A 22,154-nucleotide genomic window follows, 5' to 3' on the forward strand; every position below is an offset into this window, starting at 1 on the left:
GCCAAGCCTGATGACCTGAGTTCAATTCCTCTGACTGACAGAGTGGAAGGCAGGAAGCACTCCTGCAAGCCGCCCCCTGACCTCCACACATGCGCTATAGCACGCGTGCCATACACATATAAAATGCCCACACACAGAATGAAAATAAAATAACGTGTAAATGACATAATTGTTAGGGAATAAATAGCTCGTTTCTGCTACTACACAGCTGAAAAAAGAGACCCAATTCCGTCGGGGGGAAAATGTCACCTAGGCGTCCTTGGGTGTAAAATGAGAGTGGTACATAAGATCAATTAAAAGATGGAAAGCCCTTATACAGTCGTCTGATGGGTGTTAAGCAATGCATAAACGTCAGGCGGCAGAGCCCGGCGGGGGCGTGGCCACCGGAATTACCTCGGTTCCCCAAGTCGGCGCTCGCGATCACGTGATTGCTAAGATGGCGTCTCCCGGTATCCGGACACTGCTAGCTGCGGCTCTGTTGCCTTGGTGTTGCGTTGCCTGGGCCCTGAATCATGTAGACCCACCTTCTCCACCACCGCTGGTGATCTGGCATGGGATGGGTGAGTGGGTGTGGACGGGGGCATCCATTTCCCGCCTCGGTTCTTAGATCTGGAAGATTGGGAGCCAGAGCTCCCGCCTAGTCCAAGGTTTTCGGATTTGGGGGCTGCTGTGCACTGGAGGGAAGGGAGCCTGGTGTCTTTAGTGAGTGATCAGGGAGTATTGTCCACTGTTGCCTTTACACTTTGTTAAAATCCTAGCAGCTGTGGCATCAGCCTGCAGAAGCTCACAGTCAGGCCAGCCTGTCCCTGCAGAGCTGGAGAGCACACTCAGGCTTTCATTCCTTCACATCTGAATAGAGATCTATCAGCACCTGCATGTCCTTCACACAGTGACCTCACAGCACCTGCTCCACCTGAGCATGAAGCGTTCTTCATCCTCGGGAACCTGCTTTCCAGTGGGGAAACATTATAACAAAATAAGGGAAATATGTCAAATGGCCATTGGTACAGTGAAGACAGACTACACCAAGAAGAGGTGTGAGCTTGTGTTTGTAGAGAGCAAGGTAAGGACGGGATTCACCCAAGAGTGACAACTGAGCAGAGCTGAAATAGACAAGGAAAGATGCCGTATGGATGTGTGTTCAAAGGAGTAGAAAATGCAAAGGCCCCAAGTTTGGTACATCTGTGTGCTGATCAGTGTAGCAGGAGCAGAGGGAGCAGGGAAGAGAGGTGGTCACAGATCCTGGGGCGTTTAAGACGCGTGTAAGGACTTGGGATTGGACTCAAACTAGTGAAGAGATTAGTAGCAGAATGTGCCTACTTTACATTTGTGAGAAATGGTTCTCAGCCCATTGTGCTAGTCAGTGACTGCAAAGTGCCAGCTTAGGGAAGTAACTCCCCTGCGTTCAGAAGGCAGAAGCAGGAGGAACACCCCAAGTCTGAGGCCTGCATGATCTTCCATGTCAGCCAGAGTTACATGGGAAGACCATATAATTAAAATTAAAAATGACATGACAGGTTCATGCAGACCCTTCAAGTGGTCACTGAACAAAGGCTGTGGCTCTGAGCTCTGGGGAGAAGTTCTCTTTAGAAAGAGAGGGATTGAGAACGTAGGTCAGCTGAGGTCATAGGGAATTCAGGCTCCTTGTCGCCAGAGACAACAGGCACTTTCTCGGGCATATTCTCTGGGAGTTCAGATTTATTAGCCGTGAAGATTCGTTTTCTTGAAGAGTCTTGGGGAGATTCCCCTGTGTAAGAGTTCAATAGCCTGCTTGTCCTAGAGAGTCCCTGGCTTTATCCTGTAGCTACTCAGTTGTTTCTTTTTATCATGGGATAAGGTGAAGAGGATCGGGGCCAGGCTCATTCCAGGACTGTAGAAAGGGAGGAGGGAGACCATATAGGACCACACTTTATGGATTAAAAGCATGAGAACATGTCTTTTTCCCACCATGGCCCACATTTCCGTTTTAGTTGCTGGGTTGAGAATAGATTGTAGATGTCACGGGAGCTGGATGGCCACACTGCAGACCTTAAACCCCAGAGATGCCTGTGGCTCAGAGCTGCTTAGCAACAGCTCTGTGGTAACATGAAGTGTGGTGGGAGTTTGATATACTTGAGGGTGGCATCAGAGGATTAGATATGGCATGAGAGATGAATGTGGCAGCCATGACGCCACCAGTTTTTGGCTTGGACGATAAGAAAGCGAAGATTGTTTGGTGAAGATGGGATTTCTTGTAGGGTGAGCACACTTGGGGTGTGTACGTGAAGTCAGAATATTTTTAAACCAAACAAAATAACACACACTGGTACTTGCTGCCCTCCAGAAGCTCTAAGAGTAGGGTCCTAGTCCCAGGCCAGTTGAGATACATAGTCAGACCCTGTCTCAGAACAAAAGAAATAGAGGTTCTGCTTTTGGACTTAGTAACTTAAAGGGTGCAATGTTATTGTTATTGTTGCTAAGTTTAAAGTATCTCTTATTACTGTGTTTGTATGTGAGTGTGGCATGTAACCCCTGCACAATTACAGACCTAGTTTTTGGCTGAGACAAGGTCTCGTTTGGTGCAGGCTAGCTCACAAATTATAATTGTTGTCTAGACAAGAATGACTTTAAACTTCTGATCTTACCCCTTCCCCTACAGCCCCCAAGGAGCTAGAATTATAGGCATGTGCAAATATGCTGGTCTCATTTGGTTGGTTTGGTTTAGTTTGGTTTGGGGATAGTATCTTTTGTAGGCCAAGCTATCATTGAACTATGAGCCAAGGCCTCTTTTGGTCCTTACTCATCACATGGTGGATGTCATCAGGAGAGACATAGAAGCTTCTCTACGGCAGAGTGTTTTCTGCTTTGCCTTCCCATCCAGCTGGAATGCTGTGATCCAAGTACAAAGTGGAACACCATATCAGCCCACATTTCTACTCAGTGGTCCATTTGCTTCCTGTTCTCACTTCTGGTTATTTTCAGGAAAGGAAACAATCCTAGGGCTAGGCTGAGGCTCCAAACTCCGAGGCTGACTCCCCAAGTTTTTATAACTTGGAGGTCAGCCATTTTCCAAAGTGCACAGTGACTGGTTACATTTTGTGCTTTGGGCATTTCTTGGACCTTCATCCTGGTCCCTGAATGTGTGACACCAAACCTTCCCCCTTGTCCCTGATTTACAGATGTGTGACACTTTGCCTGCCTTCTCTTTTTTCTTTCTTTCTCTTTCTTCTTTTGCTTTTAAGACTCATGCAGTTTAGGCTAGTCTCAAACTTTGGTATGAAACCAAGGATGACCTTGAACTTCTAATTCTTCTTTCTCTGCCTTCAAAGTGCTTGTGTGTGCACTCCTTTTCTAGTTTATCCAGTCCTGGGGTCCTACCCAGGGCCTGATACATGCTGGGCAAACACTCTATCAGCAGGACTACTTCTCCAGCTCCGCCTGGCCTTCTGAAGCTTGTTAGCGCTTGCTGGACAAAGCTTCTGCTTGTGTTCTTTGTTGCTGTTGAGGTGAAACTCATGTAATATCAGGTTTGCAGTTTTCAGTGCACAATTCAGTGGCATTGAGCCTGTTCACAAGCTGAGGCTTCCTTGTAGTTTCAGAACTTGTCGGCACCCTGGAAACCTCCATATGGGTTAAGTCATTGTTTCCTTCCCCCTCCACTCCCGATAACCTCCAGCCTATTTTCTATGCTTGTGGGGGTGTCTTGTTCTCGACATAACAGGTAAAAGGTATTGGATAATTTGTTCTTTGTGCAGGATTGTCTTACGGATCATGCTTTGAGGCTCATCCAAGTTGTAGCATGTGTCAGCACTTCATTTCTATTCATGGGTGAATAGTATTCCATTGTATGAATACACCACAGATTATTTATCCGGTAATGGACATTTGGCTTATTTCTGCCCTTTAGCTATTACCAATAATACCACCTTAGATATTTGTGTAAGGTTTTATCTGTATGTCTTCATTTTTCTTAGTTATCTAGTAGGAGTAGAATTACTGGATCATTTGATAATTGCAGGCTTAATTTTTTGTTTTTGTTTATTTGTTTCTTCAAGACAGGCTTTCTCCACATAGCCCTGGCCATCCTGGAACTCACTCTGTAGGCCAGGCTGTCCTTGTCAACAAACTCACAGAGATAGGTCTGCCTCTGCACCTTGAGTGCTAGGGTTAAAGGCATGCACAGCCACTACCCAGCTGCTTAATTTGTTTTTTAAAGGCATTGTTATACTTTTTCGCAGAGATCGAATTGGTACAGTTTCATTAACAGGGTACAGGCATACCTAGTTCCTTGTATCCTTGCCAACACTTATTAAAATGGTTTTTTTGTTTGTTTGTTTGTTTGCCAGATGTGGGGGTACACACCTTTAATCTCAACACTGAGAGACAGAGGTAGACAGATAGCTCTGAGTTTGAGGCCATCCTGGTCTATATGAAGAGTCCTAGTCCAGCTAGGATTATGTAGCAATACCCTACCTAGACAACAACGTTGTTGTCTTTAAGCAGTCTAAGTGGGTATGGATTGACAGGTCATTGTTTCAGCTTGCATTTTGTCATCTATGATTCTATTGAGCATTTTCTGTCTTCTTAGAAAACTGTCTTTCCATTCTTTTCCAATTTATTTTCTAAGATTAAGAAAAATTGTGTGTGTGTGTTGAGTGTGTGATACCATATGTGTGTATGTGCCCATGGAGACTAGAAGAGGGCATCACTGGATTCCTGGAACTATAGTTATAGGTGGTTTTGAGGCACCCAACATGGATTCTGAATCTGAATTCAGAAGTTCTGGAAGTGCTCTGAACTGTAGACCCTTCTCTCTGGCCTCTTCATTTCTTTTATCTTAAAATTATTTATTTTTATTTTTGTGTATATGCGTGTGCCTATGTGAGTGTATGACAAGTACATGTAGATAGGTAGCCAGATGATGGTGATACCATAAGATTTCCTGGAACTGGAGTTAAATGTAGTTGTAAGCCATCCAACATGAGTACTAGGAACCAGACTTGGGTTGTATGCAAGAACAATCAATGTCTTTGTCACTGTTGCTATGAAAAGACAGCATTTCCAAGGCAACTCGTAGAAAAGAGGGCACTTAATTGGGGATTTGCTTACAGTTTCAAAGGTTGAGTCCATTATCATCATGGTGGTGAGCTTGATGACACTCATGGTGCTGGAACAGTAGCTGAGAGCTGCATCCTGATCCAGATAGACAGACGGACAGCCCCTGGCATGGGCTTTTAAACCTTGGAGTCTACCTCCAATGACACACTTCCTCTAACAAACCCACACCTCGTAATCCTTCTAATCCTCTCAAAAAGTCTCATTCCCTGACCAAGCATTCAAACCTATGGAGGCTTTCTTATTCAACCCATCACAAGCAGCCAGCATTCTTAATAACTAAACCATCTCTCTACCGTCCCCTTCATGTCATAATTATATTGCCTTATTGAATTGTTAGAATTACTTGTGTATCTGGACACTGAATTGAGATGCACATTTCACAAATATGTTCTCTCCCTCTGGAATCTGGCATCTCAACTTTTGGTTTCCAGCTTCTTACATTGTGAGTTAGGTCCCCATAGGGGATTATGTTAATAAGTATGAGGATCTAGAAAAATGGTGTTCTGAACACTCAATGAGTAAAAATTTATTCATAGTCAAGGGTGAAGTGAAATGAGTTATTTCTGGCAGTGTGTGCATCTCCCACTCCACTGGGGTCTTGGTTCTGAACAAAGAATACCGCACTTTGCCCTGTGCTTAGTGAACACCAACAGATACTTCCTCCAACACTCTGCTCAGACTCCAGGCTGCTGGATGTTATAAACTCCAGTACTCTTATTGTGTATACCATGTCTTATGCTCTTCTAGTGGTTTTATTGCAGAAAACAAGGACTTAATATTTTCATCAGCATGTAAGTGCCAAATTCGTTTATCTTTCTATCATATTATGTCCCCGTGATTAATTTTAAAGTTGCTGTTTGAGAGGGACAGAGACATGGCATAGTAGTTAAGAAAACCTCTGATCTTCAGAGGACTTTAAGTTTGTTTCCAGCACTTACATGATAACTCACAGTTGCCAGAAACTCTACTTTCAAGGGCAGACACCCTCTTCTGGCCTCCAGAGGCACCAGACATGCATATGGTGCACATACATACATGTGAGCAAACACTCCAACAGTTTGTGAGATAACCCCAATCGTGTTTCTGGCTATTATAAATAAGGCTTCTATGAACATTTATGCCTAGGAGTGGTATAGCTGGGTCCTCAGGTAGGACTATGTCCAATTTTCTGAGGAACTGCCAGATTGATTTCCAGAGTGGTTATACCAGCTTGCAATCCTACCAACAATGGAGGTGTGTTCCTCTTTCTCTGCACCCTCACCAGCATCCGCTGTCACCTGAGTTTTTAATCTTAGCAATTCTGACTGGTGTAAGATAGAATCTCAGGGTTGTTTTGATTTGCATTTCCCTGATGACTAAGGATGTTGAACATTTCTTTGGGTGCTTCTCAGCCATTTGATACTATTCATTTGAGAATTCTTTGTTTAGCTCTGTCCCCCATTTTTTTAATAGGATTATTTGACTCTCTGGAGTCTAGCTTCTTGAGTTCTTTGTATATATTGGAAATTAGACCTCTATTGGATGTAGAATTGGTGAAGATCTTCTCCCAATCTGTTGGTTGCTGTTTTGTCCTATTGACAATGTCCTTTACCTTACAGAAGCTTTGCAATTTTATGAGGTCCCATTTGTCAATTCTTGATCTTAGAACATAAGTCATTGGTGTTTTGTTCAGAAAAATTTCCCCTGTGCCCAAGTATTCAAGGCTCTTCCCTCCCCACTTTCTCTTCTATTAAATTCAATGTATTGGGTTTTATGTGGAGGTCCTTGATACACTTGGATTTGAGCTTTGTACAAGGAGATAAGAATGGGTTTATTTGCATTCTTCTACATGCTGACCTCCAGTTGAACCAGCACCATTTATTGAAAATGCTGTCTTTTCCACTGAATGGTTTTAGCTCCTTTGTCAAAGATCAAGTGACCATAGGTGTGTGGGTTCATTTCTGGGTCTGGGTTTAAACGGTGACCTACTATGCTGGGATGAAAATATAATTCTTTATGTAAAAATAAACAAGTACAGTGTTCATCATTTAGTAAAATTAATTTTGCCCTTTATAAATGATAAAATGCAATGTATGTCAAAGAATTATTTTACAGTAAATTTCTTCATGATTCATTATCAATAAATGTTGATATACTTTATGCACCCATATAACCAAGGTAGCATTAAGAATTTCTGAAGTGAGAAGGCGGCTGCGTAGGAAAAGCTGGCAAAGCCCTGCATCAGACCACTGCTTCCGTGTTCTCTCCGCTCTGTGTGCTGCCCTTTCTCAATCGTTCGTACCCTTTGGTGTGAGACATAAAAGGGTTTTGTTTCTTAAATAATGTTCTAGTCATGAATTTCCACGGTTGTTTTTCTTGGCTAGGGGACAGCTGTTGTAACCCCATGAGCATGGGCGCCATTAAAAAGATGGTTGAAAAGGAAATACCTGGGATCTACGTCCTGTCTCTAGAGATTGGGAAGAACATGATAGAGGTAAGAGCCGAGGGGTTTGATAGACAGTGCTATTTGAACGGTCCACCTTGCATTGTTAGCAGCACACCATAGCCCCACTGGTTTGCTTTTATTTTACTTTGGAATGTAGGCTTTTGCTCTGTAACACAGGCTGGCCTAGAACTTGATCCTCCTGCCTCATCCTCCCAAGTGCTTGAACTACAGGGTTGTCCCATCATGCTCAGCTATGTTGACCCATGCCAGCCCCTGTCTTAGAGAAGATGCTACTTACGTACAGTTCCTTCTTTTCACTCCTCACCACTCCTCTTTTAGGACACGGAGAACAGCTTCTTCTTGAATGTCAATGTCCAAGTCAAAATGGCATGTGAAATTCTGGAAAAGGATCCGAAGTTGCAGCAGGGATACAATGCTATTGGCTTCTCGCAGGGAAGCCAGTTCCTGTAAGTACCTTCTGTTCCATGGTACCATCGTAGAAAGAAAGTTATTCTTAAAATGTCGCTGTGTAAAAAGCTTTGTGGAACTTAATTTCTTTTCTTCTATATATGCGCAGACGTGTGAGTATGTGTGTGGAGGACAAAGGTCAGCGTTCAGTGTCTTCAATTACTATCCACCCTAGTTTTTCAGGAAAAATTGTAAAGATTTTATATTTATATCAATTATGTGCGTGTTGGGACATGTGCCCGTGTTAAGTGCAGTGCCCACAGAGGCCATCAGATCACCTCAAGCCTGAGTTACAAGTTGTTGTGAGTGACCCATTGTAGGTGCTGGGAGCCAAACCTGAGTCCTTTGCAAGCAGCCAACATTTTTAGTCATTGAATAGTTTCTCTCCAACCCTTATTTTAACTTTTTAACTTTGGGGGGGTGGGAGGTTAGAGACAGGGTTTCTCTGTATCCCTGGCTAACCTGAAACTCACTATACAGACCGGGCTGGCCTGGAACCCAAGAGATCTACATGATTCTGCCTCCCCAGTGCTGGTATTAAACATGTGCACCACCACCATGTGGCTTAACTTAAAAAAGTGTACATGTCTGTGTATGTATGCATGCATACGAATACACCCGTGTGTGTGTGTGTGTGTGTATGTGTGTGTCTGTGTGTATGTGTGTGTCTGTGTGTGTGTCTGTGTATGTGTGTCTGTGTTTCTCTGTGTGTGTGTGTCTGTGTGTGTGTGTGTGTGTGTGTGTTCTCCCCTTTCACCACGTGGGGCCCAGGAGTCAAAGTCTGGTCACCAGGCTTGGCAGCAAGTGCTTAACCCTCACTGGACAACGTGATTTTATTTTTGTTGTCGTTCCCATCGCTGAGAAAAGATTTCTTTGTGAACCTGGAGCTCAGTATTAATAGACCGGCTGTTGGCAAGCCCCAGGGACCCTCTATCTCTATCCCCCTCACACCGGCTGATATTACTGGGTTACTGTTGTGCCAAGCTTTTTCTTGTTTTAAGGAGGAGCATGCAGTCCAGGCTCAGTTCTTCATGCCTGCATGACAAGCACTTCACAGACTGAGCATCTCCCCAGCCTCTCTTGATTTATTGTCTATGAAATAAGGTTTGTATTTAGCCTTAGGGGAGAAAGATCCTGTTAGTCTGTGGTTTGTGGACCTGTGGTTTATTAAATGGCTTAATCTGTGAAGTGACTATTGATGTATCCTAACCTGACCATCAGAGCTAACAGCCACCCTTGATTTCTCCAGGAGGGCAGTGGCTCAGAGATGCCCAAAACCTCCCATGATGACCCTGATCTCAGTTGGGGGACAACATCAAGGTAATGGTCATCTCTTCATTCCCATGATTCTCTCTCTTCCTCTTTCCTAACCCATGTCCGTCTGATTTTTTTTATTTCTTTTTACTTCCATTTTCCTTCCTTTATTTTTCCTTCCTTCCTCCCTTCTTACCCTTTCTTTGTTTCTTTCTTTCCCTTTCTGCTCCTCCTTCTTCTTTTTAGGTAAGGTCTTGTTTGGTAGCCTAGGCTACCCTCAAACTTTAAGCAATTCTTCTGCTTCAGCTAACCAGATGCTGAGATCATAGGTGTGCATACCCAAACATGTGCATGTGTGCGAGTGTGTGCATGCGTGCGTGCGTGCATTTAATTTAGTTACATGTACAGGGGGATGTGAGAGGACAGACGTATTACATTTCCCTGGAGCTGAAGTCATGGGAGATTGTAAGCCACCTTGCGTGGGTGCTGGGAACTGAATTTAGGTCCTCTGCAAGAGCTGTTCATGCCCATAACCATTCCACAGCCTTGCCTACTTTCTTTTTAAAATGTAGTATTGCCGGGTGGTAGTGGCTCATTCCTTTAACACCAGCACTCAGGAGACTGAGGCAACTAGATCTCTGTGAGTTCGAGGTCAGCCTGACCTACAGATGAAGTTCCAGAACAGCCAGGGCTACACAGAGAAACCCTGTCTCGGAAAAAAAAAAAAAAAAATGAAAGAAAGGAAAGATGTAGTAGTTTGATTTGTACACTTCGGTCAGCCACCCTTGTCAAATGCCATTTCTACATAGTGGAACAAAGTTACCATCACCAGTGGAGGAATAGGAAGCTTCTCCGGATTGCAAAGCTCTGTAGCACAGGCAAATCTGGTAGCCATCTCTTCTACTTCATTAGTAAGATTTTTATAGAGGTAAGAGTTCCATCCATTGGCAGTTGGTAGTTGAGGACTTGCACAAGTAAACTGGGCTTCGCATGTAGCCTGGTGGTCATACAGTCGTCCAGCATGTGCAAGGTCCTGGGTTCTACCCCAGCACTCCCAGAAAAAGGGAAAGATGCTGGCATTCCCTGTTTTCTGACTGTGCTGTGCTACTGACATTAACCAGGGTGTAAGCTTTAATACCACTCAGAAATGCCCATTGGAGGGAAAAGCGGTGTCACTGGATTAGAACTCATGCTGTAAGTTATTGTCAGCATGTTTGACGAGAAGTAAAGCTTGGGTGCAAGCTCTAGTGTTCTATTAATTTTATGTATTTATTTTAGTTTTTCCAGACACAGTGTCGCTGAGTAGCCTCACTGACTGTCCTGCAACTCGTTCTGTAGACTAGGCTGGCCTTGAACTCACAGGTATCCACCTGCCTCTGCCTCCTGAGTGCTGGGACTAAAGGCATGCGCCACTGCCCAGCAATTTTTTATTTAATTTTTTAAGATGTATTTATTTTATGTATGTGAGTACACTGTCGCTGTCTTCAGACACACCAGAAGAGGACATCAGATCCCATTACAGATGGCTGTAAGCCACAATGTGGTTGCTGGGAATTGAACTCAGGACCATTAGAAGTCAGTGCTCTTAACTGCTGAGCCATCTTTCCAGCCCCTTTATTTAATTTTTTAAAAGCTTTATTTCATATTTATGTATTATATTCATATCATTTCCTGCCCTCAACCCTCAAGCACCTCCCACTCCCTCCCAAATTCATGACCTCTTCTTTAATTATTATCAGTGTACATACATATAGATGTGTGCGTGTGCTTGCGTGACCTGCTGAGGCCATTTAGTGTTGCTCATAAGTATATGGCCACATAGGATTGAATAAACTCCCAGGGCTCATTCCTGAAGTCTGATTCTCCCTCTCTCTGCTATCATTGAGTGCCTGTAGTTCTTCATTTAGGCGTGGGGCCCCATGAGATTTCCTGCACCTGCACTGGCATGTCAGTTGGTGTTAGAATCACACATTTCAGTGACCATATTGTTGGGATTTGATGTGTGCAGCATCCCTGCCATACAGAGAAGACACCAGCTCCACAGCAGCCATGCTGGTCTTCTGGCTCTTACACTCTTCCTGCCCCCTCTTCCAACATGCTCCTGAGCCTTGACAGCACGTTGCGTTGTCTAGGTAGCAGTTGCACTTGGGCACCTCACAATCACCGTTCTCTGCATTTTGACCAGTTGTGGTCCGCTGTGGTGGTCGCCATGTGCTGCAGACAAGCTTCTGGGAGGAGCGTGTGAAGCCACACATCAGTGAGTGGCCCATGAGTGTGGATGGCAAGCTCTCCCTCTCTCCCTCCCTGTCTGTGTGTGTGTAGTGTGTGTGCATGCGCATGTGTGTTGCTGGGGATAAAATCCAGGGTCTCCACATGTGAGGCAAGAATTCTACCACAGAGCTGCACCCAGCTCACATTTGGCCTTCTGAAGCCAAAGTGTTCCATATCTGTAGATTCAAAGATACACCGATGAGAACTACGCTGGGAAATGTCAAGGAGTTTGTGTGTGCCTACAATCCCAGAATTTAGGGATTGGGGGCAGGAGGATCATCCTCAGAGAGTTTGAGTTCAGCCTGGGTTTTATTAGACCCTACCCTATTTTCATAAAAGGACAAAGGGGAGGCAAGGGAGGGCAGAGGAAACGAGTCAAGAAACAATTGAATCTGTGCTGTTAATGTGCACGTTCTTTTCTCGCTCCCTGAATGACACAGTACAATAACAATGTGGGGACCATTCGTGATGTAGGTGTCAGAAGCAATTTGCACAAGAAGAAGAAGTCAGAGCATGACTTGGGAGGGGAATGGGGACACGGAACCAGATGATTTTCCCAGAAAGGATGAGACAGCCATGTGCTGTATGTAACAGCCACACTTGGGCGCCTCTGGGGCAGAGGTCCCTGGGGAATGCCAGGAGGAAACCGCCGGTGGGGCTAGTTCTCAGCACTTGGACTTTTTTATTTTTCCGGTTTCACAATGCTATGGTGGCATTCAGTAACTGATTATTGGAGTAATGCCTGGCTGTCTTTCTCCTACACAGGTGTCTTTGGGCTCCCCCGATGCCCGGGAGAGAGTTCTCACATCTGTGACTTCATCAGGAAGTTGCTTAATGCTGGTGCTTACTCCAAAGCTGTGCAATTGCGGTGAGTGCAGATAGCTGTCAGGGCTAGACTGGGCATTCCCTGCGGCATGCATGCTCCGTGACTCTAGAAGCAATTGCTAGAGGTATCCCAACAGTTCATAACTCTAGTCTCGGGATCCTCTGGCCTCTGGGAGCATTGCCTGCACGTGGTGCATAGACATACATACAGATAAAATACCGACATACATAAAAATGAATAAATGTGGGGCTGGAGAGATAGCTCCGAGGTTAGGAGGCTGTTCTTCCAGAGGCCCAGGGTTCAGTTGCCACATGGTAGCTCACAACTGTCTGTAACTCCAGCTCCATGGGATCCTGCGCTCTCATGTATGCCGTCAAAACACCATGCACATTTAAAAAATAATTTTTACAAAAATTAAAAGACAAACAAATGAACAAATCTTAAAAAAAAAAAAAATCAGGCCTAACACTTTAAAAAAAAAAATTAGGTAGGGACAGAGTCAGGCAGATCTCTGTGAGTTTGAGGCCAGCCTGGTCTACAGAGTGAGTTCCCAGACAGCCAGGGTTACATAGAGAAACCCTGTCTTAAAAATTAATTAATTAATTAATTAAAACCAAATTTACAAAAGTAAAGGACTTGCAAGAGGCAGAGAGAACGAGAGGCATGAAGAGCCAATAGTGGAGCTCAGCATGTTTCTGAAAGAGCAGACTGGAGGACCCTCTAAGAACTGCTGTGGCTCAGCTGAAAGGCTTTGCCTCTCTAGAAGGCTCACTGCAGAGACCCATGCTCTAGAGCCCCAGGAAAGCTTGGAGACTGCTCAGACTAAGTCAGGTTTGGTAAGTGGGCAGGGCCAAACTAGGACCTTTTGAAAACCTGAGGCAGGAGCATTCTGAATCCTGACTCAAACATCCAGGTGACTACTTTTTCCCACCCTGGACCCTGACAGGAGACACACAATCTACTCTCTCAGCAGTTTAACTGGATGACCCAGACTTAGAGCTAACATTGTTATGTAACAGGCAGGAAGTAACTAAGGGAGAATTCTTGATACAGGGTGGAGGGATAGCACCTCCTTTAATCCCAGCACTTTGGGAGCAGAGGGAACTGGATCTCTGTGAGTTTGAGGTCATCCTGCTCTACATAACACATTCCAGGACAGCCAGGGCTACAGAGATCCTGTCTTGAAAAATTTTAAAAAGAGAGAAAAAAAAAAAAAAAAAAAGAAGAAGAAGAAAAAAAAGGGAAGAAGGAGGAAGAGGAAGAATACAAGAAGATACCAAACCATTATTATGCACAAGCTTCCTGACTGAAAATTCATGAAGAATAGATCCCAGCCAGGATGGATCGGGAAAAATGCAAATCCTGGGGGCAGCATGCCTACCCAGAAGGCAGTGGTGCAGAGCTTTGTGACCTGAGGAAAGCTGTTGCTAACTGCAAACCTGTGTGCCTGTACCAAGGGACAACCCAGAGATGAGGAGGGGCGTGACCTTCAGACATGGGAAGGGAGATGGCCTCTTGTGTTTTCTGGGGGGTTGTTGGAGAGCCCTCATTCTGTCATCGGCTAGCTGTGTGGCCCTGGGCACTTTAAACCCTCTGACATGAGGTTAGTAACATGCTTTACTAGAGAGTCGTTTTTCAGGTCAAGTAAGTTGAGAATATGCTATTTAGTGCAGCCTGAACTCCTATTAAGTAATGACTGTAATTGTAGTTGGGACAGATTTAAAACATTGAGCTTTCTATTTTTTTTCCTGGTGTTGTCATTTATTTTCTCTTTTAGTTGCAGTTGTGAAGTCTTTCATTCATAGTTTCAAATATGGATTACTATTTGCCAGATCTGGTTGTGCGCTTCTTAGATACCATAGAACAGAAGGCAGTTGGGCACGCTGGTCTCATACAAGTAGGGGAGGGGAAACAGGCACCTTACATGGAATCTGCTAAGATGCAGGTGTGCAAGTGACATTAGTGTTTCCTACATTGGCACCTTTAATCTGGGGTGTGAAAGGGGAGATGCAAGGAATGTGGGAGAAGCCAAGAGAAGAATGGCCAACACCAAGGCAGGGACAAGTTTGGCTTGTCCCGGGCTGGGGTGACTTTAGTGATGATAGATGGGAGAATGAAGAGACAAGTTGGGGCTCTACCATGGAAGGAATTGGCCAGGAAAGGAGCACTGAGAAATGCTGTTCTCTCTGTAACAGCATTTGAAGCTGTTGGGGGTTTAAGCTGAAGACTAACATGACTTAGTCGTGTTTTCAGAAGGCCCCCATTGCTTTGTAGAAAGTGGATTCTGAGAGGGCTCAAAGAAAAACAAGACTCCTTAGGGTCTGTGCAGTGGTCTAGGTGAGACAGTGGGGGCTGAGATGCTAAGGTGACAGTTAGCTGGAAGGATGTCTTGAGGAGTGTTGTATGACACTAGATGAGTTAGGCCTGTGAGCCACCACAGCACAGCACTAACACAGTCTCCCTGGGTGTGTGTTCTGAATTCTCAATGGCTGGTAGCACAGACTAACTTTTAGGCCACCATTTAATTTTCATAGGGTTGTTTGCTTTTCCTTTTTTAAATGAATATGAGCAGAGCCTCATTTGCACAGGTGGCCAATATGGCACAAAATGGGAAAGGGTCTTTCTGCCATCATGCCAGGTTGTCTTTTGTGTGGGAGAGGATTCTGATGACCAGAAGGAAACCAAATCCAGCCAATCTTAAAAGGGCCTGTCTGGGTCCCAAGAGGTGGCTGAGTATTTAACATGCTTGCTGTGCAGACGTGAAGGCCGGGGTCCAGATTGCCAGCACCTACATAAAAAGCTGACCACAGTGGCAAGTGTCTGCAACTCCAGCCCTAGGAGGCAGAGACAAGGTGATTCCTATCATAGTCTCAAGGAATATGATGCAGAGAAAGGACACCTGGTGTCAATCTCCACAAGAATAACACGTACACCTATACAAACATACACACAACCACACGTAGACACTAAAATAAATCAATGAAATTCCCTATTTGGTTCCCAAAGCCTCAAAGAGCGTGGTGGTTCACACCCATAATGCCTGAAGAGCTCAGGAGGGTGAGGCAAGAGACTCAAGTTTGCTGCAAGTCTGAGGGCCCCACTGAGCCCTCAGTGAGGACCAGGCCAGTCAGAGTTACATAGCAAAACCTTTCCTGATAAAAAAACAAACCAAATAAGTCAAGTGTGGTAGTGTATGCCTGTAATCCTAGGACTGGGGACACTGAGACAGGAAGTGTCCATTTGACTGTATCCGGGCTACAGAGTGAAAAACCCTGTCTCAAAACACCAGATCAGATAGTCTTCCTGTCTAGTGACAGTGCACACTGGTTCTCCTTCTCCCAGGCCCCTCTGCTTCTGCCCACCTTCAGGCCTCTACTGGGTGGGACTACTTACATCAAGCTCCTTACAGTAGAATTTCCCTTGCATCTTCCTGTCCTCTCCTCTTAGCTGTCTCATTTTGGTGGCAAAAGCTGGAGTGATGGTTGGCCTCATGCCCACCCTTAGTCATCAGCTTCCTGAAATTCTGGGCCCAAAGACCTTCTTCACCATCACTTTCTATTATTGAGTGAACCATGATCAACCGCCCCCAGAAAGTGTGTGGTGTTTTGACCCTGCAATCCCCCTTCTTATCACTCCAGCCCCCAGCATGTGAGCTAGCAGACCCCTAGTACTGAGCATCTTACTGTCTTACCAAGGGCTTTACAGTCCTGTAGGGGCAAAGTAGTGAGCAGCAATGTAAAGCCATGGCTAGGTCAGCACTGGTGGTAGTCATTTATAAATGTTCAGTCTGTTTAACTTTATTTATCTATGTTTGCAGTGCTAAGGATCATCAAACCCAGAGTCGTGTGCAGGTCAGACACATACTGTGAACTATATATACGTTTAACCCTGAATCCATTTATATACTATTGTATATTTTCATTCTACATTTGGGTGTTTTATCTGCATGTATGTACGCACACCATGTGCATGCCTGGTACCCAGGAGGCGAAGGAGGTGGCACTGGATCCTCGGGAACTGGAGTCATAGATAGCTAGTTGTGAGCCACCATGTGAGTAGGGAGAAATCAAACCCAGGTCCTCTGGAAGACCAGCTAGTACTCTTAACCACTGAGTCATATCTTTAGATCCTAGCCCTGAAATTTTTTAAAAATGTATTTATTATATATAAGTACACTGTAGTTGTATTCAGACACCAGAAGAGGGCATCAGATCCCATTACAGATGGTTGTGAGTCACCATGTGGTTACTGGGATTTGAACTCAGGACCTCCGGAAGAGCAGCCAGTGTTCTTAACCGAGTCATCTCTCCAGCCCCTGAAATTTTAAGTATCAGTGAAATTAACTTTTTAGAACTTCCAAAGCTTTTTTTTTTTTTTTTTTTTTTTTGCACAACAGGGTCTCATGTTAGTACAGACTGACCTTAAATTTACTCTGTAGCTGAAGATAACCTTGAACTTCTGAACCCTGTGATTCTACAGAGCTCCCATGTGCTGCTACTACAAGTGGGTACCACCACATCCCACTCCAAGCACATTTATAAACAGACTGACAGACTGGAGAGGTTCATTCTGATGATAGTCACTCTGACATGGCTCAATCTCCATTCCAGTCTGAGGAAGATGAGGAGAGGGATAACAATGGAGGGGAAGCGGCAAAGGCAGCTGAGTCTTATGGGATAAAGAGGAAGCAAAGGAGAGTGAGGGAGGTGAGACTGTAAGAAGGGATAACCTGGACTACTGTATTAGGAGGCCCAGTATTAATGAATCTCCTCCCCAAATCTTTGGCCTTTCTGTGTCTGCCAAATGTCATTCTCTCAGCAAGATATTCTGTTGACAGGTCTAAGAAGCAGTCCCTATTAGAAGAGAAGGCCTGGGATGTCATCCTTTTGGAGTCTCTTGGTTACCTAGGCACGGGGGCATACTCCAGGCGTGCTGACTGAAAGCACCCAGTCACCTTCATTCTTTTTCTTCTTCAGCGTGGTGCAAGCACAGTACTGGCATGACCCCAACAACGAGAATGTGTACCGAAACTGCAGCGTCTTCTTGGCAGATATAAATCAAGAGAGAGTAAGCACCCAAATAGGCTCCTTTGGGGAGGCATTGCTTTCTGACCATGAGAAATCGGCAGTGGCCTTTTTTTTTTTTTTTTTTTTTTTTTTTTTTTAAGAATACCCTGAGCAGAAAAGAAGGTAGGAACCATGGGTTTTGCTGGTGAGAGGCAGTGCTCATGAGTTTCAGTTCCTTTTAGGGTAGCTGGGCTGGGACTCATCTGGCTCTCCTCCCTGAAGTCCTCCCCTTCCTTCATGTGACATATTACAGTAGGTGGCCCGCTGGGCAATGTGGAAACTCACAGCTGCTGTCTTCACAAATGACATTCCTCCAGGTGGGACCCTTCAGGGCAGGCTTTTCTCAGAAAAGACGTACTTGAGAGACTCGGGGACGGGCATGTTTTGGGATATCCTGGTAAACTCAATGGATCATTTTATATGATGGCCAACTAGGGGGAGTTTGTTGTTTTAAGTAAAAGAGTTGAAGCAGATAGCAAACAGATTTCTAAGAACAGAATCAGATGCCAGAACAGCCCAGTATTCTGTCCTGTGTTTGACACTTGTGACCTAAATGAGTAATGTAAACAGAGTGTAGATAGAATTCATGGCAGATCCAGACTATGGCTGATGACATGCCAGTCAGACAGGTTTTAAGGGAAGGCTGAACTTGACAGTAGTGACCTGCATGACTGTCCACTCTTTTTCTAGAGTGTCAATGAGTCCTACAAGAAGAACCTGATGGCCCTCAAGAAGTTTGTGATGGTGAAATTCTATAATGATTCCATGGTGGACCCTGTAGAGTCTGAGGTGAGATGTGTCCAGAATGCCAGAAGATTGCAGGACGTCAGTGGTACTGACTAATTGACGCAAAACCAGCCTTCACCTGTGAACAAGGTGTCCCATCAATGAGATACCAAATCAGCGCCAATCCCCTAGTTGTACCCAGAAGTTATGTGGTGTACTCTGTGGGGGAAGGGTTTATGGCTTTAATGAGCTTCTCAAAGAGATCTGTGACCCAAAAAGGCTCAGAATCACTAGCCCCATCTATAAACCTTGAGCTTAACATCCAGGCCTGCCCCAGTTCAGAATGATCAATCTTTCCAGCTTCGTCACGCATATTTTAATACTTAAAATGTCCCAAGCCTCTCTCTCACATGCCCTGTCTTTTGAGAGCTTTTCCCTGGCTTTTCCATCTGACTACTCCTGTTCTTTGTTCAGGCCAAATACAACATCATTCTTCTAGGACACATCCCTACTCCCAGATTTTGGTTGCCTCCGTTTGGAGGGGTCCTCCTGGTTTGGGCTGGCCTCACCCTCTTGAATGCTGGGATGACAGGTGTGAGAAGCCACCAGCTGCTTCCACTTTTGAAGTCACCAATCTCAACTGAAGCTCTGTTCACACTGTCAGATCACAGTGGAAGAGGGGAAGGCAACCTAAAGGCCAAATTTCACTATATTTTTGAGTGGCCTGTGAGCTCAGAACTTCTACTTCTATAAACAGAGAAAAAATTTAAAATATTTTAAGCTGTGAACACTGTAAGAAGCCAAATTCCCATGTCTATAGAGACATTTTTATTAGAAAATTCCTACTCACTTCTCACACACTGTTGCTCCGGGAGTAGTCACAACCACGTGATTCTGTATCGGGCCTTAACAGAAGTCTGACCAAGTGCTATACAGTGAACTGGTTCTGTGCCTGCCAGACTGGAGGCTTTGTGGGAAAGGGGCTTGTGTGTCATCCTTGAATGACTGGGGCAGCACAGGGACCTTCAGGAATTATATATTCAAGGAAGGAAACACAAGTTAAAATGAGATAACTCAAGATACATCTTTTTGTTATGTATGACGGCACATGCCTATGGCTAAACCAACCTAGGTACATAGTCCCAGGTCACCAAAACTAAAACCCCATTCCCGTTCTTCCTTCTTGCTTACTATGTCATGTATTATAAAGTTCATTTTGCTGGTAGTTTTAGGTACTAGCTAGCCTCAAATGATTTTTCAAAGTGTGCTGGGTGCATGATCTGACCTATTTTCTTCCTTCTCTCCTGAAGTGGTTTGGATTTTACAGAAGTGGCCAAGCTAAGGAAACCATTCCCCTCCAGGAGACCACACTATACACCGAGGTAACAGGGAAAGATCTACTTTGGGAGACTGAAACTATTTCTCTCCACCCTGGTTCCTGAAGCTGCTGTTCAATGGGACTAGACCCCTCCCTGCCTTGTCTGTCCTAGAACATACTAAGAACATACAAGCCATCTGACTTAGGTCAAAGTAACTTCCTGGGTGTTGATTTATAGATATGTACTAGATCCTAAGACTCCTTGCTCATAATTTTTAAACACAAAAGAGAAACATCAACTCTAAGGCTTTACTTTTGAAAAAAAGGTTTGGAACTGGCTTCCCTTACAGAGTTAGTTTACTACATATCCCAGAAGCCCCTAACTAAATGCAGATATGGGTGAGGTGTTATGTCATGACAGCCATGAAGTGTGAACTTTGGTGGTCTGAGGGTATGCCTCAGTGGCAGACGTGTGCTTAGCATACAGGATGACTTTTGGGTCTGTGCCTCAGCACCAAGATTAAATCTATCAATCTGTTATTGACAAGGGGAACTCTCCGACAGTCTCTCAACTAGGGCTGTTAGGCAGGTCCATTCTCTGGAGCAGAAGTTGCAGTGTTTCACCACATCAGTTATTGCTTGCCATCAACTATTTATACTGGAGATGGACTCACAGATGCCCAAGTACCATATCTAACCCACCTTTTATTAGTCTCCCCCATACCCCAATTTCAGAGGTGGATTTTACTCTGTTTTCATATGTGTGGTGTCCTAGTTTAGATGAGGTAGAAATAAAGGAAAGCTAGGTTCTGGCAGCTTTGGAAATTATAGCCAAGATTGTCCTTATCATAGAAATCAAACCCAGGGTAGACAAGCAGTGACACTGGTCTAGCATGCTAGATTTTCTCTTCCCGCCTTGGCTAATGGGGGATGTCCCTTATCAGTTCATTATCCTGAGACTCAGATATGTTGGATATTAAAACAGTTGACTAATTTCCCGTCTTTGTTCTGGGCCAGTTGTGCTTGCCCACTGCTTTTCAGAAAGCTGACTGCCCTGGGTGTTCACTTCTAACATCTTACTGGGGTTGGAAGTGGGGCAGAACATAAAACAATCTCAGCAATATTTTTCTTTTTTTTTAAGACAGCTTGTAGCCCTGAATGTCCTGGATAGCCTTGAACCCAGAGATCCACCTGCCTCTGCCTCCCAAATGTAGAATTAAAGGGGTGTGACACCATGTTGACCTTGCACGTGTATTTTTAATGCTTAGAAGCAAACTGAAGGAACCAGTATGAAACATGCTTATAATCCTGGCACTCCAGAGGCTGAGGTGGGATTGCTGCAAATTTGAGGCCAGCTAGGACTACAAAACAAGACCCTGTCTCAAAAAACAAAAACAGAACAAAGACCTGAAAGGAGTTATCTTTTTTTCATCAACAGTGTACCTCTAGTTTAATACTGAGGAGAAAGTGTATCTTGAGAGTAAATGTTAATATTTTACTGGTTTAGTCTGAAACCTTTCAGTAAACCTCTTGGATTCATTCTGGCCTTTCTCTCTACAGGACCGCTTGGGGCTAAAGGAAATGGACAAAGCAGGAAAGCTGGTGTTTCTGGCTAAGGAAGGGGACCATCTTCAAATATCTAAAGAATGGTTTACTGCCCACATCATACCTTTTCTTAAGTAAAGCCCTTGCAGAGTTCATGAAACCACAGCTCTTCCACGCCATGTAAATAGTTCTTCCTGCTCAACCCTGAACTCTAGCTTGCAACCAATCCTTTCCTGTTATCATCTAACATGCCCTACTTGGAAAGATCTAAGATCTGAATCTTATCCTCTGCCGCCTGCTATCACCATATGGTGTTGAATTCAAGTTTAATTAGCTAATAACCATGGAGATTGTTTTACAACCTTGTGATATGGTCAAGCTTCCTTTTAAGAAAGGAGAGTCTGCTGTTGCAGATCAATATTTGTGCCTAAAAGAGATGGCAGTGAAGCAGAGAGAGACAAGCTCTGAGGGAAAACTCATACAAATCTGGAGCAAATAAAAGCTTCAAGACCCTGAGATGTTCACAGGAGCAATTTCTCAACACTGCTGTGTGGGCGACGTATGATGTTTCTACATCATTTAAGGCTGTTTTCCTGATTAAGTGGTGCCCTCTAGTGGCACCTAGCAGTCACTCAGAGCTCGCCTTGTATCCTTAATCCTCAATAATTGAATTAGTCACAAAAAGCAGGGTTGCTTAGGAGAGGAAATGTACTTTCTTTTCTTCTCTTTATTTTGAGACAGGGTTTTATTTGCTTTGTAACCCTAGCTGGCCTGCAAGTCACTAGGTCAAGCAGACTGGCCTTGAACTCAGTGTCACAGAGCTCACCTGCCCCTCTGCCTTCTGGGTGCTGAGATCAAAGGCATGCACCACCAAAGCCTACAGCAATTCGTGTTTACCATAAGACAGTGAGGGAATGGAGAAGTGAACACTAGGTGGTGGTTCTTGCCACTACACTCTTAGCTAAAAGATCTCAGCATGTTCTAGATTCCTACAGAGACTGCTTTGGAGAAATGACTATTAGCCTGAAAGCACCATTTGCACTGCAGAATTCATCCATTGCTGGGTTTTCCTTTTCCTTCCTCAAGCCTACTGAAACAAAAGGATGAAGGTTTTGGGCAGGAAGTGGGAGGATCTGAAAATAGCTTTGAGGTTGTCTT

The 22,154-nt window shown here is 44.5% G+C and overlaps 1 protein-coding gene across 1 annotated transcript; it reads left to right on the plus strand.

Moving 5' to 3' along the window:
• Window positions 1-436: 436 nt before the first annotated feature.
• PPT1 (palmitoyl-protein thioesterase 1) lies at window positions 437-22,144 on the plus strand (the record flags this gene model as incomplete). Its single annotated transcript, XM_080922152.1, has 9 exons — window positions 437-560; window positions 7,461-7,570; window positions 7,862-7,989; window positions 9,240-9,310; window positions 12,281-12,383; window positions 17,318-17,408; window positions 18,098-18,196; window positions 19,444-19,515; window positions 21,012-22,144. 9 exons carry the CDS (start codon window positions 437-439, stop codon window positions 21,132-21,134), a joined length of 921 nt encoding a protein of 306 aa, XP_080778278.1. The 3' UTR covers window positions 21,135-22,144.
• Window positions 22,145-22,154: the final 10 nt, after the last annotated feature.

The sequence above is a fragment of the Micromys minutus genome (genome assembly GCF_963924665.1).
Source record: "Micromys minutus genome assembly, chromosome: 9".
Lineage (NCBI taxonomy): Eukaryota > Metazoa > Chordata > Mammalia > Rodentia > Muridae > Micromys > Micromys minutus.